This window comes from Mobula birostris, chromosome 23 (genome assembly GCF_030028105.1).
Source record: "Mobula birostris isolate sMobBir1 chromosome 23, sMobBir1.hap1, whole genome shotgun sequence".
Taxonomy (NCBI): Eukaryota; Metazoa; Chordata; class Chondrichthyes; order Myliobatiformes; family Myliobatidae; genus Mobula; species Mobula birostris.
Genome location: NC_092392.1, coordinates 38,077,232 through 38,098,094, shown reverse-complemented (window position 1 = coordinate 38,098,094; position 20,863 = coordinate 38,077,232). Strand labels below are relative to the sequence as shown.

General features: G+C 37.6%; 1 protein-coding gene across 4 annotated transcripts in view; it reads left to right on the top strand.

Moving 5' to 3' along the window:
* Nucleotides 1–20,863, top strand: part of tbc1d22a (TBC1 domain family, member 22a) — a 335,257-nt gene that overhangs the window by 233,427 nt on the left and 80,967 nt on the right. For 3 of the 4 annotated variants that reach the window (XM_072241879.1, XM_072241878.1, XM_072241877.1), the window contains one exon: nt 3,648–3,743. The exons of the other annotated variant lie outside the window; for it this stretch is intronic. In XM_072241879.1, the coding sequence (XP_072097980.1) occupies nt 3,648–3,743 (96 nt within the window). The remainder of the gene's footprint in view (nt 1–3,647; nt 3,744–20,863) is intronic. 4 annotated transcript variants of the gene reach the window in all.

The window sequence follows — 20,863 nt, the reverse complement described above, 5'->3', positions numbered from 1 at the left end:
AGTTTGTCTTTCAAAATGTTAAATACCTCATTCCTGTTCAGATACAGATTAACTAAAGGCACACAAAAGGCTGATATAATTGCATTAAATTGATTTCTCTTTCTGTTGATCTGCTAATTATTAGAGCAAATCTCTGGAGAGGTTAATTCACTCAGAAAGGGGGCACTGTTTATGACTGATAATGCAGTTGATTCTTTACCATCTAAGTTTCAACCCTACAACCAACAACAGCACAGTTCTACCCGAGACAAATGAGAACAATGCTTAATCTCAGCTCTTTAGTGGAGGGGTTCCCAGCCTGGGGTTCATGGAAGCGAAGTTAATGGTAGGGGTACATGGTATAAATGTGTTTGGAAACCCCTGCTTCAATGGTATGCTGATTTTTCTTGCAATTGACTTTCTTTAAATGGTAGCATTTCCACCCCCCACCCTCAAAGATACAGAAACATTTAGGAAACTTATAATATTTGTTAAAATACATGATAATTTGTTTCACCAATGATTTGTGGAGACTCGAGAATTTTTAAACTTGCTGTGATTTGGCGTGTTTCATCAAACTTGCTATTTGTTTTCATTTCAACATTTTTCAGTTGAATATTGAGATTGGAACTAAATTGATAATGACAGACAAGAGTGACTCAAAATCATTGTTTGAAGACCAAAATAAAACTAACTGCTTCATTGTTCAGTTCAAAGATGCAGTTAGATACGCCATTATTTCTTTTCCCAAATTAATTCAAGGCTTAATGTAAAGAGTGATCTATTTATTAAACTATCCATTTTTAAGGTTGTACTTGTTTGGTTTTAAGGATGAGGGGCTTCTGGCAAGTTTTACCATATTACTGTATTTTCTTGATCTTCAGTTCTGAATTTTTTCAGGTAACAGCACTGAGTTTGTAGAATTCATTAAATTAAATGATTAAAAGCATTATTTAAAACAATGCAAAGCTGTCTCCATAAACTAAATGTCCACCTTTCAGATATTCATTACCCTGATGGTTTAAAATAATGTTTATTGTTAGTGATGCCCGTAGTTGTTTACTATCCTGGCATTTATTTGGATTCAATATCTTGGTGATATTGAACATGCTTATGACTGCAGTGCAGGTATTCAATAGTGAATTTGCCATGTGTTACTTTCAGAGTATTATTTTGTTTTAGTATCAAGTCATTTTTCCAAATTTTGAACCTTTATCTGTAGGTGCAGTTGTGAGTATCTGAGATTAGCTGCATGAACTGAACAAAAAGCTCATGAGACCAGAAGACAGGAATAGAATTAGGCCATGTGCTCCATTGAGTCTGCTTCACATTCCATCATGGCTGATTTATTATCCCACCTAACCCCATTCTCCTGCCTTCTCCTGATAACCTTAGACGCTCTGATTAATCAAGAGCCAATCTACCTCTGCTTTAAATATACTCCATGACTTGACCTGAACAATCATCGGTGGCAAAGAATTCCACAGATTCACCACCTTTTGGCTAAAGCAGTTCTTTATCTCGGTTCTAAAGGGACATACTGTATTCTGAGGCTGAGCTCTCTGGTCCTAGACTCTCCCACCTCAGGAAACAACCTCTCCACATCCACTCTATCTAGACGTTTCAATATTTGATAGGTTTCAATGAGATTCCCCACCCTGCCCCCCCACCAATTCTTCTCAATTACAGTGAGTACAAGCCTACAGCTATCAAACACTCCTCATACGTTAACCCTTTTATTTCTGGAATAATTCTCGTGAATCTCCTTTGTACCTTCTTAGATAAAGGGTCCAACACTGCACACAATATTCAAAGTGCAGTCTGAGCAATGCCTTATAAAGCCTCAGCAATACATCATTGCATTTATATTCCAGTTCTCTCAAAATGAATGCTAGCATTGCATTTGTCCCCCTTACTACCAACTCAACCTGCAAGCTAACCTTTAGGGAATCCTATATGAGAACTTCCAAGATCCTTTGCACCTCTGATTTCTGATTAGAAAATAGTCCATGCCTTTATTGCTTCTACCTCAGTGCATGACCATACACTTCCCTATATGGTATTTCAGCTGCCACTTCTTTGCCCAATCTGTCTAAATTCTTTTGCAGACTTCATGATTCCTTAATACTATCTGCTTTTCCACCTACACCCCCAACCAAGTGTCTTTTTCACGTCCACAGAATTTCCTGTTTGCTCTTCTAACTATGGTATCCTCTATCACTATTGCATTCCTCCTCTCTCTGCTTCGCTTCTGAGACACAGAGCCAGACTCAGTGCTGGAGACCCGGTTTCTGTAGCTTCCCCCGGTAGGTCATCTCCTCGAATGGTATCCAAAGAGGTATACTTATTATTGAGGGGAACAGCCATAGTGTACTCTGCCCTCAATGATTGTTCCCTTTCCCTCTCCTGCCTGCCCCCTGCAACTTGGGAGTGACCACATCCTTGTAGTTCCTACCTTTCACCTCTTCATTTTCCCAGACATCCCACCCTGTATAACCTCATTTCAGGGAGGTAGCACCATCAATTTGCAGGAGACTTCCGGGAGAGGTGGGATGTCTGTAATAGAGTAGCTCCTTTGCAGCTAGCCAGCTAGTTTAAATTACGTTAGCTGTGCTAATGAACGAATGACACCTGTTAAACTCACCTCAATACGTCTTTTACAGTCTTAACCCACCATGGACAATAGAAAAGTCACTGTTGCAAACAGTGCAGTGAGCAACACTGTTATGATTTTGACCCCTATTAGGCAGGGGTACACTTTAGGATGGTCTGGGGTGACTTACGTTTTATATTTTTTTTGGAACACTCTCTGTCTCGTGGTCGCTCTTGTGCGCACTCTCTCTCTCGTTGCTCTCGCTTGCTTTCTCTCTTGCTCTCTTGCCCGCACTCTCTCTCTCTCTCGTGGTTGCTCTTGCCCGCACTCTCTCTCTCTCGTGGTTGCTGTTGCTTGCTTTCTCTCTTGCTCTCTCTCTCTCGTAGTCGCTCTCGCGCTCTCTCTTGCTTTCTCTCACTCGCTCTCAAAAAATTGATTTCCGTGACATTACATATAATTTGTGGGCATCAGGGAGCCACTATTAATATACGGGCGACTCCCGGAACTTCCGGGAGAGGTGGGATTTTTGTTTTCCCGTATAAGATTAAGGTCATTGACCTGCAGTTCCAGTTCCCTAATGGTCTCTAAGGAGCTGCAGCTCAATGCACTTCATGCAAATATAGTTATCAGGGAGATTGAAGGTCTCCCAAAGTTCCCACATCTCACATAAGAACATACCACTAACCCTGTATCCATTCTCCTTCTTTGTCTAATTATGTACTAATAGACAAAGAAGGAGAAATGCTATTAGAAAGTTATGTAGAGCCTCTGACTGTTTCACCTAAGCCTGATGAGTCAAAAGCTGACCACTCTAATACTGGCCCACTCGATCAGCCCTCCAACAGTAGTCACTCTGCTTAAACCTAGCTGCTTTTTATTGGGTCAGTTCCCACTCTCTCACTTGCTGCTTCGAAGTATGACTACAGGAAAACCCCATATACACAAGATGTGCAAGAGTAAAGTGAAATGTTTGTGTTTGTTCTTTGTTTCACCATACTAATTTTGGACAATGAAGAGGGAACTACAAAGCAGATTGCTTTCAATGGGAGTAAGTAACAATTCATTTTTCTTGTAGTCTGAACCGGAAGGATTCTCTCACTTCCACCTGTACGTTTGTGCTGCCTTTCTTGTCCGGTGGAGAAAAGAACTATTGGAAGAGAAAGACTTTCAGGTGAGAGCCTGCTTTCTCTCTATACACTTAACAATTCCAATCCTTGATTAGTGATGATAATTGTATTTGTCACTAGTAGAGCTCAAAAGATCTGGAACTGTCAAATGTTGAACCCCATAGATTGCTTCTTTAAAGCAATGAATGTAGTGGGGTAAGATTATTTGTTAATAAAAGAGTATTTCATTTAAGACTCTATTTTAATATCATTATACTGAAAGGTGAATTACCAGCCCACGACCATAGTTAGCACTTGTGAGGAAATAGTTTGTTTTAAGAGTTTCAGATTAGATTGAGGGAAATATTTATCTACAGTTTGAAAAGTGCTGAATTGTATAAAGAAAATGTAGTCCTTCAGAGAAAATACCTATCCAATAATTCGTACTGTATGCTGTTTAATTCAACTTGTTACATTCAACTTAACTCTTAAAAAGGCCCCGTTGCATCCAACCCACATCCAAGTCTCTGGTTTTCATGTCAGAGTCTCCCTCTCATCGGCTCTCAGTGCATGGTATCTTCCCACCTAATCCTAAAATCTACTCTTAATTTTTATAGTGAATTCTTCAATAAAATCAGTTACTTAACAGGATTGGAGCAGTGAACTACACTGTATTTTGCTTTTACAGAGAAAGTGACAGCACAAAATTTTGCATAGATGATTTAAATATTTAAAAAAAAATATGCCTTTTGCCTTTGCAAAATGTTTCAATTAATGAAAGTAATATCATGTTTCTGTAGTTTTATGAAATTACCCTGCAGTGGATTTCACTTTATTTCATAGCATATCTTTAAAATTGACATTTCCTGGATTGCAGCTGTTGAAAGGATGTGTGTTCGAATGCAATGAACTACTGTCCAGGAATTTCATCTGTTTAAGGGCAAGAGTTGTAACATATCAGTGATAGCAGTCAAGATTTCATGTTCAGTCCTGCTGTGAGCTGTAATCTGTTAAAACAAGTCTGGAATCCTTATTGTAAAGGTGATTTTACTCTCATTTACTACTAACTACAGTAGTATCATAGAATTGTCTTCAGAACTAGGAAGCTTATTATACGTTTTTGATATGGCATAGACATTTGTGAAGCGTATATGCTGGAACCAACTCACCTAATTGGCAAGAATTTTCAGAGAATGAGGATGGGGAAATAGTTCTGGGGTATAGGGAAATGCTGGAAGAGTTAAGTGGATTGGTCTCTACCACTGAAAGTACTATGTACACCCCATTGGTATTAAAAAATGCTGGAGGTTAATTAAATACAGTACTGTGCAAAAGTCTTAGACACCCTAGCTCGCGCTCTCTCTCTCTCTCTCTCTCTCTCTCTCTCTCTCTCTCTCTCTCTATATATATATATATATATATATATATATATATATACACACACACACCTAAGTCTTTTGCACAGAACTGTATTTTACTTGTGTTTTTCTTAAACTTGCTCATCAAGCTACCTTTGAACTTGTAAATAATCAAAATATTCACAGAAGAATAAAGATACTTTACCAGTGAATGAACTCTCATTAATTTATCTGAGTTTATTCAATCTTGTTCTTTCTATTGTTATTTAATTGTGCACAATTTATTTAAGAATGCTGTAGTATTTCGTGAAAACGTATGACAGAAAGCGTCAATGGTAGACATTATGTCTATCCTTAAGACAATTGTGCCGAGAAAGTAGACATTATAAAGTGGCAAAAGAGCAGACAAGACACTGCTTGACTCACTTCCAGCAAAGATTACATTAGCTTTATTTGTCACATGTAAATTGAAACAAACGGTGAACTGCATCTTTTGCATCAAATCAAATCAGCAAGGATTGTTCTGAAGGAATCTGATAAGAGAGGAGAGTGGTCCATAGGAGAAAAGGAAGGAGGAGGGAACGGTGGGGGGGGGGGGTGATAGGCAGGTGAGAAAAGGTAAAAGGCCAGAATGGGGAATAAAAGAAAAGGGAAGAGGGAGGGAAACTTTTTTTTAGCTGGGTGGAACAAGTGTTGTCACACTTCTGGCACCAACATAGCATCTCACAAACCACCATTGTTACTAGAGAAACTAAAGCAAATTAATGGAGCTAAAAGCTAAGAAGTTCCCTCCTACTAGGTTGCATCATCGTGTATGCATTAATTGCAATTATTTTATCGTCCCTAAGTATTGGAGAAATAGCAGAGGATTGGGCAGGTTCAATATTATACGTCTATTCAATAAGGGAGGAGGCAAAGAACAGGTAAGAATAAGAAAAATAATAAAATTATGAACATGAGAAATTCTGTAAATGCTGGAAATCCAAAGCAACACACACAAAATGTTGAAGGAACTCAGCAGGTCAGGCAGCATCTATGGAAATGACCAAACAGTTGATGTTTCAGCCAAGACCCTTCTACAGGACTGGAAAGGAAGGGGGAAGATGTCAGAATAATAAGGTGAAGAGAGGAGAATGAGGATAGCTGAAAGGTGATAGGTGAAGCCAGGTGGGTAGGAGAGTGGACCATAGGAGAAAGAGAATGAAGAGGGCCACCAGGGGAAGGTGATACATAAGTGAGAGGAGGTAAGAGGCCAGCGTGGGGAATAGACGAAGAGTGGAGGGAGAGGATTTTTTTTTACCAGAAGTAGAAATCGATATTCATGCAAACAGGCTGGATAAAAATCAATTATTAATTATTTAATAGGAGAACATTTGGGTCATGACAGTCTGGTCGAGCAGTGTCAGCATGGTTTTGTGAAAAGATAATCAAAGTTACCAGAGGTTTTTGAGAAATTTTGACCACAGTGGCTGGAGGTGAACCAGTAAACTTCCAGAAAGCATTTGACACAGTCCCTCACAAATAGTTGAATTTGAGAATGAGTACCATGCTGTTGAAGATTGATACAGCCTGGTTAACAAGCAGAAAGCATCACATATTTTGAAGAACCATTAAGTCATTTTGAGGTTGAGGTCGCTTGGAACCAGTGGAGTTCCACAAAGATTGGTGCTGGAACCACAATTGTTTACAATAAATATACATTGGTGGATGAAAATAAATCCACAGCAGCCCAAATTTGTGAATATCCTGGTGCAATTGTTCTTTGTGGAGCAATAGTTAGATCACATCCAGAGTCTTTTGACCTTCCTATTTAAGGAATAATATAATTTCATTGGCTGATACCACGTTTAGAAGAATTGTCCAATGAAGAAAGGTTAAATAGGTTGGGGATCCAATCAGTGAAGCTTAAAAGAACAAGAAGTAATCTTATGGAAGCACACACATTGCTTAAGCAGCTCTGGATGTGATAAATGCTGAGTGGATGATTCTTCTCAGGGTAGGGTTCAGGACCAGAGAACGTGCTATCAAAATAAGGGACTTCCATAGACCAAGATAAAGAATTTCTGCTGAATATATTTGACGATATTATCGAATATCTTTGGCTCTCCCTGCCAGAGAATTCTCTGGGGGTAAGGACCTTATGTAATCAGCAAGGGAAAGTGAATTGAAGGAACATTAGAGCAGCTGTGATCTTGTTGCATGCCAGAGGAGGTTTGAGGAGCAGAATGGCATACCTCTGTTCTACTTGTTATGGATTTATGGTTTGATATGCCCTACAGTATGGGTCTTATTTTTCTTAGTGTTTATTTCATTACATTTCAAGGTCTCTGGGTAATTCACCCTTTTTAAGGAAGCTAGTTTTCATTTATTTTCATATCATTCACTGCACAGATTTTGCATTTTTCATTTTACTTAGATTGAATCAGTGAATTGGCAGGTTTGGTTATGTGGTTAATGGTCCTGTCTCTGTCCCGATGGCTAACTGTGAGTAGATCAGTGATGCCTGGATTGCAGTGTTTGCATTCTGCCACCGTCAATGCTAATTAAACCACAATCTACCAAAACTACTGGCTACTCCTAGTTTTTATTCAGTGGCATGAATTTAGTTTGCGTATGTAAATTTCAATAGTCTGAATTTCTTTTCATTTTGGTTTAATTTTTTAAAAAAATCTACTGTTATAGTGACCATAAAAATTAAAGTTTTTGTTGATTACTTACTGAACAACCACAATTGTTGTTCCATGGGACTCAGGAAAATTTAACGCAATTTCAAATTTATTTGCTCTTTCAAGTTTGTAAGTTTTAAAATTCAAGTTATCAGAATATGCCAGAAAGTAGAGCAACACCTTGTGTTGATCATTATTAAAGCTGCAGCAGTGGGGTTCTTTAAAAAATGTTCAGATAGCATTAGAAAAGATCATCATTAAAAATCACTTTGTCATGCACAAAGGAGAACTAGTGTATTGCTTACCTCGTCCCTTCATTGGAGAAACCAGTTACAAACTAGAAGGCTGCTTTGCAGGTCACTTTTGTTCAATTGCAGGGACAAGTCAATAAATTAAGCAATTCGTGTAATTTGTATTTTTATGTTTCTACTTGGCATCTCAGGATCACAAGGATGCATGAAACCTCCATTGTGTTCCATTTTGAATTTGCCAGGTTCCAGATGATGAAAAGAATTTGCACCTTGTTAGTAAGGAATAGTCCTGAGAATGTAAAATGGCTTTGTGTATGTAGTGTGTAATTTGGGTGACGATTAATCGTCATGATGATGGGTCTGTCATATGATGAAATTTTAAGTAGGTGAGCTGCATAATCTCGAGTTGAGAGGAAAGGGAAATTATTAAATCAAAATTTTTTAAAAATTCAGGAGCACACACAAACTGCTCGAGGAACTCAGCAGATTAAGCAGCATCTGTGGAAATGAATAGATTGTCGAAGTTTTGGGCTGAAACCCTTTTTCACAGTGAGCGGGACACATAACAACAACCCGCTGGTTTACGATGTTAAAAGACCATTTTGTTGCTTTTTTTCATGCTCTGTGTCAGAAGATCGCAAAAACCTCGGGTCTTCAGGCCCACGGTGAAAGATTTTCCAGCCTCCCCAATGACTCACGAGTCTCCTACTGTGACACTGACCCTCAATCCGCCTGTCTCCAGAGCCCCAAGATCTTAGGCTTCTGAACACAATCGAGGCTCTCAGGTCAAATCCTTGGCATGCCGAGTAACAGCCAGTTGTGGAACCCCGAGAACGGGCCCCATTCCCACAAAGAACCGAAGCCAGCGTGTAACTCCAGGTTAGGGTCTTCAAAAGAACCCTGAAAGGGAAAACTAAAGATATTAAAGGTGGAAATAGAGCTATGTCCGAAGATGCAAGCAAAGGAGTTGCAGTTAGGCGCCATTGTCCCTCCTAGCTCCGCTAGTGAGAATTTCTGACATTCAGCAGATAGCAAAGTTTGGAGTGCACTATCCAAGAGGGCTTGGGAGATTTTGTTGATGAAAATATTGAAGATAGAAATCAAGAGAGTTGTGGATTCAGAAGAAGTCCAGAGATATGGAGTTATTGTAGAAAATGGAAATAAGATAAACAATCATTTTTGGCTGTATTGAATGACAAGGTGGATGTGAGGCCCTGAGTAGACTAATCTTGTTTCTGTTTCTTAGGTTTTTCTTTTGCAGAGATAGTAGAAGCTGAATTTTGACTTGTTTGTGTTTGGTTTAAGACAATTATTAGCAGTACATTGGAAATTCAGCTGGGCTTGCTGAAGCTGTTATGTTATTCTTGATTTGGGCAAAGGACTTTGCATTTGGTGTAGAGAGCCTACATGTGGTTAGATGGATTGGTCAGTAAGTTGCATAAGTATTATAGTGTGGAATGTGTATATATTTTCTTAATAAAGTTGCAGCTGTGCTGTCGTCCATGTTCAGTGTTTTCCACAAGCGTTTGGATCACATGGATCAGCTGCAGCTCTTGCACCATGATATATGTCCTCCAGACCCATGTCACACATTGCTAAGAGGGGAGATCCATAATGGTGTCACCAGCAAATAAGTTTTTCTCAAAGCCACCTGTAATGCCTTGCTTAGGATTCAGCACCTGGCTGATTTGCGACTTGTCAGGCTTGAAACCGGTTTGCTTGCTTGTTATTTTCATGGAGCAGGTAACTCGAGATAATGAGCTCTTAATATTTGTGGAGGTAGCAATTTGAGGAAATTAATGAAAAACTCTTGTAAGAGAGAGGTTGTTGTCCAGCGTCAGAAGTGATATTGCAATTTTCTCTAAATTTTATGCATACAATGGTATGTCGCACACGGGTGGATTAATCTCAGCAGTTACTCTGTCATGACTGACCCCTTTTTCACGTTTGTAATACTGAGGTTTTATGAGGCATTTGTCAGACTGCACTTCGAATATTCTGAGCAGTTTTGGGCTCCTTATCTAGGAGAAGATGTGCTGGCATTGGAGAGGATCCAGAGAAGATTAAAGAGAATGATCCCAGGAATGAAAGGGTTAACGTGAGAAGCACTTGATAGCTCTGGGTCTGTACTTGGAGTTTAGAAGAATGAGGAGGATCTCATTGAAACTTATCGAATACTGAAAGGCCTATATAGAGTGGATGTGGAGAGGAAGTTTCCTATAATGGAGGGAGTGTAGGATCAGAGGGCACAGACTCAGAAGTGAGGGACATACATTTAGAACACAGATGAGGGAAAATTTCTTTAGTCAGAGGGTTGTGAATCTGTGGAATTCTTTGCCACAAGCAGCTGTGCAGGCCAAGTCAACGAGTTTATTTAAAGTGGAGATTGATAGGTTCTTGAATAATCAGGGCATTAAAGGTTACAGGAAGAAGATAGGAGGATAGGGGTTGAAAGAGATAATAAACCAGTCGTGATGGAATGGCGGAGCATACTCGATGGACCGAATAGTCTAATTCCGCTCCTGTGTCTTATAGTCTTTTTTTTAAATATCTGTTGAGTGCATGTGTTGTCAAAGACCTTCATATCATTGATTTTGTTTTTATCCCATTTGTGTTGCTGTGAAGGGATCTTCAAGGTATTTCTCTTTATACCCTTCTTGTATGTTTCCATTTCTTAATTTGTCATGTTTAAATAATTGATGTACTAGCAAGTTGTCTTTAATATTGTCATTTTGCTCTGCTTTTGTAGATCATCACTCAGTTTCTGAGATGTCAATCAAACTACCTTGCTGTTTTATGTTACATATAAGTTCAGAAGGGTATGTTACTGAGTGATTAAATGGAAAGTAGATGGAAAGTAAATGGAAATGTTATGTCACATACAGTATCAATGAACTGGAGACACAAGAGACTGCAGATGCTAGAACCTGAAGCAACAGATCTCCTTTCTATATCACTCTGCTGTTATGATCAGTTGTACGCATAATGACTTCTGATCATTCCTTCACTGCTTTTTGCAGATTTGAAACTTGTATCAAAGATAGTTTTTTTTTGTACGTTCCTTCTTAATCCCAAACATATTAACCATCCCTCCTGAGTAAGGCCATATCAGTTTGCAAGTAATCTCGTTGGTTCTCACTTATTAACTCTGCAGTTTCCAAATGCTAGTTGTAGGAGCCATGCATCTGTTCTCTATCTGCATCGTATTCTGTGGGTATTATGGTAATGTCACATGAATGGGGATGTGGTAAATGTGAAGGCAATAAGTTATATCTTCATGCTTTGTTCATTGTAGTTTGTAGCTTGGGACCGACAGAGGTCGTATCTTTAGCTGACCGCTCAATAACTTACAATTAAACTTGGCTTACACTTGGGTACATTTAAGTTTTATCACTTCAAGATTGTATGTTTGCAAATTGCTAATAAAGGATTGAATACATATCCTTGACTTTTGGAGCAATTGTCACAGGAGTGAGGGTGCATCATCCAGGGATAACAAATCTGGTGTCACTGGCAGCAGCAATTATTTTGGTTTTGGTTTGGCCACTACACTAGTTATGAATCATCAAAATCCAAAACAACACACACAAAATGCTGGAGGAACTCAGCAGGCCTGGCAGCATTTATGATAGATGATATGATAGATGCTGCCTGGCCTGCTGAGTTCCTCCAGCATTTTGTGTGTTGCTTTGCATTTTAAGCATCTGCAAATTTTCTTGTGTTTGTGATCTCTTTATTAGACTGATTCTGTTCACTTAAGAATACAAATTCCATATTTTTGTTATTAATACCTTGCTGAAATCATCCCATCAACAAACTGAACTAAACAAAATGACCCAAATGCGTGCATTAAGCAAAGCAACTGAAAATTTGGATAATGTTCTATTTTTAAAAGAAAGGGTGTTTGCAAATTCCAAGTATGAAATTTTTTGTTATATTTTTGAAGTTGATTTTTTTTAGGATATTAAGTAATTTGCTCCAGATATATAATTTTCCTTGTACTGTGCCATATTTCTATGCTATGAAATTGCAGAATGTGGTCCTCTGGGGGGAGAAGAAGTGCAAAGTTACTTTTTTCTTCAGGTAACTGGTACTAAAAGTGAAGTCAGTGTCATGTGCTAAGCAAGTTCCATTGTGACTAAATGCCTAGATATCAGTCTGACTTAATTTAGAAGCAATGCATATGGCAACAACATTACTCAATGCTCAGTATTTCTTACTAAATCATTTTGGCAAGAAGAAAATACAACCCATTAGGGAGCCATGCCTTTTTTTGATATTAGTTGCATGCCATTGATAGTAATGTTATTGTTTACCATAGTGAATAGTATTACGTATCAAAGGAAAATACAACAGTAAGCTAAAAAATTTCGGGCCGCCCTCAGGGTGAAAGAGCAACACCTTATATTCCGTCTGGGTAGTCTCCAACCTGATGATGGCATGAATTTCTCCCACCGATTAAAAAAGAATATTCCCTCCCCCCTTCCCCTCTATTCCCCTCTCTGGCCTCTTACCTCTTCTCAACTGCTTATAATCTCCCCCTTTCTCCTATGGTCCACTCTCTTATCAGATTCCTTCCTCTCCAGCCCTTTATCTTCCCTTCCCAACTGGCTATGCCTAACACCTTCTAACTATCCTCTTTCTCCTCCCCCCACCTTTTTATTCTGGTGTCTTCCCCCTTCCTTTCCAGTCAGGAAGAAGGGTCTTGGCCTGAAACATCAACTGTATTCAGTTCCATAGATGTTGCCTGACCTGCTGAGTTCTTCCCATCATCTTTTGTGTGTTGCTCAGGTAAAATATTCCTGGAACAGGTTGCTTTTCTTTTCTTTTTTAATCTTTTTATTAATTTCAAGATATAGAAACAAAACATAGCAATAATACAAATAGTAGGAGATATATCGTTACACTTAGGAAAAGTAATTATAAAATCAAATAGTGTAAGTTAACAAAGCTCCCAATCATGTAGAACTGACAATGGATAATACAAATCAAAAAAAAACTGAAAAAAATATCCTGAAAAAGAAAAAAAAGCAAAACCAAAAAAAAAAAAACAAACCCCATCCCCAAAGAAAAACAAAATTAATCAACTAAACTAAAAGACTTGGGCAAAACTAACAACTTAAAAATGGAAAAGAAGAAAACCTTAGTGTCGACGACTCCATTCCCCTCCAACGACAGTACAGAGAGATAAAACAAGTTTGGAAATGATCAAATTACATCAAATGAAAATGCTGAATGAATGGCCTCCAAGTTTTTTCAAACTTAATGGAAGGGTCATAAACTGCACTTCTAATTTTCTCCAAATTCAAACACACCATAGTTTGTGAAAACCAATGAAATACCTTAGGAGGGTTAATCTCTTTCCAATTCAACAAAATGGACCTTCTAGCCATTAAAGTGAGAAATGCAATCGTCCTTCGTGATGAAGAGGTTAAATTATTTAAGTCTATCATTGGTAGTCCAAAGATAGCAGTAATTGGACGAGGTTGTAAGTCTATGTTTAGGACCGTTGAAATAATATCAAAAATATCTTTCCAATATTTCTCCAACAAGGGACATGACCAAAACATGTGGGTTAAAGAAGCTATCTCGAAATGACATCTGTCACATATTGGATTAATATAAGAGAAATAACGAGATAGTTTACCTTTGGACATATGAGCCCTGTGCACTACTTTAAACTGTATCAACCTATGCTTAGCACATACAGAGGATGAATTAACCAACTGAAGAATTTTTTCCCATTTTTCAGTCGGTATATTAATCTCAAGTTCTCTTTCCCAGTCAGCTTTAATTTTATTAGAAGCATCAGGACATAAATTCATAATTATATATAATTGCTACTACACTTTTCTGAGAGAGATTTAAATCTAAGATTTTTTCCAAAATGTCCATTAGATATGGGTGTGGAGAATTAGGGGAAACAGTAACTTAGAAGTTTCTAATCTGTAAATATCTAAAAAAGTGAGATCTGGGTAAATTATATTTATTAGAGAGTTGATCAAAAGACATAAAACAATTATCCAAAAATAAATCACAAAAAGATGTTATACCTTTGGTTTTCCAATCAAAGTAAGCTTGATCCATCGTGGAAGGTTGAAAAAGAAAATTTGATATGATGGGACTTGCTAGAATAAATTGATTAAACCCAAAAAATCTTCGGAATTGAAACCATATACGTAAAGTATGTTTAACTATTGGGTTATTCATTTGTTTATATAATTTAAAAGAAGTAAAAGGAAGTGAAGTTCCTAAAACTGAACCCAAGGAAAACCCTTGTAAATGAATTAGATTCAAGATTTACCCAATGAGGGTTTAAAGATACGTCCAAATCTCGTAACCAAAATTTTAAATATCGAATATTAATTGCCCAGTAATAAAATCTAAAATTCGGGAGGGTGAGCCCCCCCTCCTTTTTAGATTTCTGTAGATACCTTTTACCCAACCTAGGACTTTTATTCTGCCAAACATATGAGGAAATTTTTGAATCTACGTTATCAAAAAAAGATTTTGGGATGAAAATTGGAACCGATTGGAATATATACAAAAATTTGGGCAAAATGATCATCTTAATAGCATTAATCCGACCAATCAAAGACAAAGAGATTGGCAACCATTTGGTAAATAAAAGTTTAATCTGATCAATTAAAGGTAAAAAATTAGCTTTAAATAAATCTTTATATTTTTTCGTAATTGTTATCCCTAAATATATAAATGAATCAGTAACCAATTTAAATGGTAAACGTCCATAAGTAGGTACATGCTTATTTAAAGGGAATAATTCACTCTTATTAAGATTCAATTTGTAACCAGAGAAGTTACTAAAATGAGCTAACAGATCTAAGATAGCAGGAATTGACTTCTCCGGGTTAGAGATGTATAACAATAAATCATCTGCATATAATGATAATTTATGTATTTCGTTTCCACGGGTAATACCAACAATATTTGGCAAGTCACGGATAGCAATTGCTAAAGCTTCAAGAGCAATATTGAATAGTAAAGGACTAAGAGGGCAACCTTGCCTAGTGCTACGAAAAAGACGAAAAAAAGGAGATCTATAATTATTTGTACAAACCGAGGCTACCGGGGAGTAATATAACAATTTAATCCAAGATATAAATGTCAAATTAAAATTAAATTTCTCAAGAACATTAAATAAATAAGGCCATTCAACTCTGTCAAAGGCTTTCTCAGCATCTAAAGAGATAATACATTCCGGAGTAGTAAATGAGGGGGTATAAACAATATTCATTAACCTCCTAATATTAAAGGATGAATAGCGATTTTTAATAAATCCGATTTGATCCATAGAAATAATTTGAGGTAACACCTTCTCCAATCTAGTTGCTAGAATTTTTGAAAAAATTTTTGAGTCTACATTCAGAAGAGATATCGGTCTGTATGATGCGCAAACAGTAGGATCTTTATTCTTTTTAAGAATTAAGGAAATAGAGGCTTCATAAAACGATTGTGGTAATTTACCTAAACTGATTGCTTCCTTGAATATTCTAGACAACTTAGAAGAAAGAATGGAGGAAAAAAATATTAAAAATTCCACTGTAAACCCATCCGGACCGGGTGCTTTACTGGAATTCAATGATGAGATTGCAGTTATTATTTCTTCCTCTGAAATGGAAGTTTCTAATGATAGGGACTCTTCGGTTGATAATTTTGGAAAACTCAATTTACCGAAAAAATCATGCATGAAATTAGAATCATGAGGAAAATCAGAGTGATATAAAGAGGTATAAAATTCTTGAAAGGTTTGGTTTATCCCAACATGATCAACTGTGAAAGTATCATCCTGTTTGCGAATCTTAGTAATTTGACGTTTAACCGAATCAAATTTCAATTGGTTAGCCAGTAACTTACCTGATTTATCGCTATGAATATAAAAATCACTTCTAGTTCTCATTAATTGATTATCGATCGAGGATGTTAATAATAAGCTATGTTCCAATTGGAGTTCAACTCTGTGTTTGTACAGCTCCTTACTGGGAGAAATAGCATATTTTTTAGACCTCTTTAATTTTATCAACCAACAAAAGTATTTCATTGTTAGTCCTGATGAAGGGTCTCGGCCTGAAACGTCGACTGCACCTCTTCCTACAGATGCTGCTTGGCCTGCTGCGTTCACCAGCAACTTTGATGTGTGTTATTTCATTGTTAACACGTCTTTTCAAACCGGCCGAATAGGAAATAATCTGACCACAGATATAAGCTTTAAAGGCATCCCAAACAGTTCCACTGGAAACTTCTTCCGTAGTATTAGTTGAAAAGAAGAAATCAATCTGCTCCTTTATAAATTTGACAAAGTCCTGATCTTGAAGCAAAATAGGGTTAAATCGCCATTGTCTGCTAGTACAAGAGGTGTCCACTAACTTGATGGAAAGTTTCATTGGAGCATGATCTGAAATAACAATACTGTCATAATTACAATCAACTACATATGGAATCAAACGAGAGTCAATCAAGAAATAATCAATTCGGGAAAAAGAACGATGAACATGTGAAAAAAAGGAGAATTCCTTATCATTTGGATGTAGAAATCTCCAAATTTCTGAAATCCCAGAATCCAACATAAAAGAGTTAATAATAGTAGCCGACTTATTCGGTAAAGCTGGACTAGCTATGGATCTGTCCAACATGGGATTCAAACATAAATTAAAATCACCGCCCATTATCAACATATACTCGTTTAAGTTAGGAAAGGAAGTGAATAAGTGTTTAAAAAATTCAGGATAACCCACATTCGGAGCGTAAACATTAACCATAGCGACCATTTTATTAAAAAGTACCCCAGTAATTAACAGAAATCTGCCATTAGGATCTGAAATAATGTCTTGATGAATAAATGTAATTGAAGGATCAATAAAACTTGAAACGCCTTTAATTTTGGCTTGAGCATTTGAGTGGTATTGTTGTTTTTTCCAAAACTTAAAGAAGTGTTGATTGTCCTCTTTCCTTACATGAATCTCTTGTGCAAAAATAATATGAGCATTCAGTCTTTGGAACACTTTGAAAACCTTTTTCCGTTTTATTGGATGGTTTAAACCATTTGTATTCCAAGAGACAAAATTAATAGTATGAGCCATAATTGAGAATTAACCCTTTGGTGAGTAAGGGGTTAACCATAATGTGAGCTCATGAAATCGGAAGAGGAATACATGATTAGAAAGGAACTGGAAATCTCGACACTGGGGACATCTTTGTAGTTCTGAATCAGCCCAATAGAAAAAATTAGAAAAGAAAAAGACTATCCCATCCCCCAACCCCAAGAACCCCAAACTAAGCCAAAGAAGGCTGAAAAAAGCTCTAACTAAAACTAATTCTAACCCCATTTCTGCAGGGGGCAACTCCAAAAATATATGTTAAATAGGTGACCTCCCAGAAACTAATATATGTAAAAAAATAACCAGTATAATAATTAGTCTACATAGTAAAAATTACTAAAATATATGAAATAAAAAAAACTTAGTCAATACGTATAATTAGTTATAGATGAGTAAATAAAAAATCGCTTCCAGAAGGAAAAAAAGGATTATGGGAAGAAGAAGCATAAGAACATGGTGTCCCGAAAAAAAACAAAGGAGGTTATACAAAAAGAAAGATGTCACCATTTTAATTATGCAAAAACCAAAAATAGGAAACATATAACTAAAAATGATCATCGGATCAGATCATTAATAATAGTGAAAAAGGAAAAGTCAAAACAAAAGGTTAACTAAAGGAAAATGATGTTATTCACAGGAGATAAGTATTCTTTATAAGTTATAGAATAACAACTATAGTAATAAACAAAGAACAAAAATCTTGGACTTATAAAAGACCTTCATCGCACGGTAGTAAAAGGCTTATTTTTAAAAAAACACCAGAAAGAAAAAAAAATTGGTGCTGGAAGCACCTGACACAGATTAAGAGAGGGTGTCTGTATCAGATGGGAAGTTATCATCCAAAAAGCTTCGAACGGCAGTTGTAGAGTGGAAGACACGACGATTTCCATCGAGAAGGGAGATTCTGAGTCGTGCAGGATACAATAGTGCCGGTTTGAGATTTTTTTATAGCATTCCGACATTAGAGGTTTAAAAGTCAGTCGTTCCTTCATCACTTCAGGACTGTAATCTTGAACTATCCTGAAGGAATGCTGGCGATACTTGATCATCCCTTGTCGACGAGCAGTTTGGAGAAGTTGTTCTTTAACATTGACATAATGGAAACGAAGAATAACTGGTCTGGGTTTGGAAACAGCCGCTGCCGACTTTATCCACGGTATACAATGGGCGCGGTCGAGTAATGGAAGATCGTTGGGAAAAACTGAACCGAACGAATCCTTTAAAAGTTGCAGGGTCTCCAACCTCTCGATCGATTCTCAAGATCAATAACTTTGGATTTAAGCTGTTGGAGTTGTTTAGTAGTCGAAGCTAGATTCTTCTCTAAGATCTCAACTTTTGTATCCGTCTTCTGAGATTTAGTATCCAGTTCAGAAATTTTTGCATCGTGTTTTTGAACATCAGAATCCAGGGATTTCAAAGAGTCCGTGATTGATTTTAAATCTTCATTGAGGCTTTGACGATGTTGTTCAAATTAAGCAGTTAAACTTTCAGATAGTTTTATCCGATGCTGCTCAAACATTTCCTCCATAACTTCGTAAGTTAATTCCGTTTGTTTGGAATCGCCTTTCTTCTTTCCTCCGTTCCCATCAGTGTCTTTCCCATCTTTAGTTCTAGATCTCGTAGTCATTTCTCTAAGCTCAAGAGTTACAGTTGACAAAAGGAAATCAATTAATCAGTAAATCAAGAAGATAAAGTAAATCTTCTGGTGTACTTAAAGTTGATTAGATCAAGGAGATCATAGGTTAAAAAAAGGATAACGAGATTGGAGCGAAGCCAAAGAGACGACCTCACTCCATGAGCGCTCCCTGCAGAATCGAACAGGTTGCTAGTGAAAGTACGCTCTTAAAGATTGTCATTCAGGAGCATGTTTAGCAAATGGTGGTTGTGAAAGCAACACACACACAACGCTGGAGGAAGTCAGCAGGCCAGGCAGCATCTATGGAAAAGAATACAGTCGATGTTTCAGGCGGAGACCCTTCGGCAGGACACTTCAGTCGACGTTTTGGGATGAGACCCTTCGGCAGGACTTCAGCCAGGCCTGCTGAGTTCCTCCAGCAATTTGTGTGTGTTGCTTGGATTTCCAGCATCTGCAGACTTTCTCTTGTTGGCGGTTGTGAAAAGTTAGTTTTCCAATACAAGTGTACAGTGGGGTTCCCCAGCAGTTGGCAATGGGCCTGCTGTTTTAATGATTTGGGTGTACACGGAACAGTTTTCAAAATTTGCAATTGACACCAAATGTAAAAGCCTAGTGAGCTGTGGGGAGGATAGTAATCCCTTTCAGAGGTAGCAATAGGCCAATGGAATGGGCAAATAGGTGGCAAAGAAATTCCATTTTAGTAAGGAGATTGAAAAGTGGCAATGTAATCTACATTGTCGACATTACCTGTGGGAATCAATGGTGGAAAGAGCAGCTTTAAATTCCAGTGCATTAAGATATTGGATGACTGTCCTGGGCCCAGAACATATATCCAATTATAAGGAAAGCGCTAAACATCTTTACTTTCTTAGAAGGTTAAAGAAACTTAGCTTGGTCATTGAACACTCTGACAAACTTCTGCACATGTACTGTTAAAAGTATCCTGATTAGTTGCATTATGGTATGGTATGATAATACAAATGCATGGGGATGTAAAATTCTGCAGAGAGTAGTGGGTTCTGCACCCTATATCACAGGCACATCTCTTCCCACCATTGGTAGTATTTCAAGAAAGCAATGTCTGTTCTCAAAGATCCCCACCATGCAGGCTATGTCTTCTTTTTGCAGCTACCATCACACAGGAGGCATAAATTTCCCATCGCGTTTAAGAACAGCTACTTTCCTTCATCTGTTCAGTTCTTGAACTAATCAGAAAAATCCTAATGTTACAGTTCAGAACCATTATAATCACTTTGAACTAAAATATACTTTTTCTTCTGTTCTAGTTGTGTTCTTTCTTGTAAAAAATTGTCAATAATTTATGTTTTCTTGTACATGCTGCTTATATCTATGCTCTGTGAAGCTGCTGCAAGTGATTTTTTTTATTGCAACTGTGCAGAAGTACTTGTGCATATGAATATTAGAACATCAGGTTCAGTTTTGGTAAAGATCTGAAACATTTTGAGAGGGGCAAAGATATTTTACCAAATTGGTGACAGAGATTGGATGTATAGGTAGAGTATGCAAGCTGTGGTTATTCTCTTTTGAACAGTGAATATTGTGAGGTATCTGATAGTATTTAATATCATGAGAATTATAATCTGTGTGGATAGAAACTGTTACCCTTTGTGAAACAATTACTAAGTCAGAGAAGTAAAATAACAGTGACTAAAGAAGTAAGGCAAAAATGACAGACAAAATGCTGGAGGAACTTAGCAGATCAGTCGGCATCTGTGGAAATGAATAAGCAGTTGATGTTTTGAGCCAAGACCCTTCTTCAGGACTGGGAAGGAAAGGGGGGAAGATGCCAGAATAAAAAAGTGGGTGGGGAGGGGAAGGAGGCTAGCTGGAAGGTAACAGGTAAAACCAGGTGGGTGGGAATGGTCAAGGGCTGGAGAAGAAGGAATCTGATAGGAGAAGAGAATGGACCACAGGAGAAAGGGAAGGGGGGGACCCAGCGGGGAGTAATAGGCAGGTGAGAAGAAGTAAAAGGTCAGAGTGGGGAATAGAGGAAGAGGGGGAGGGTAATTTGTTAACCAGAAGAAGAAATCGGTATTCATGCCATCAGTTTGGAGGAACCCAGACGGAATATAAGGTGTTGCTCCTCCACCCTGAGGGTGGCCTCATCTTGGTACAAGAGGAGACCATGGACCAACAC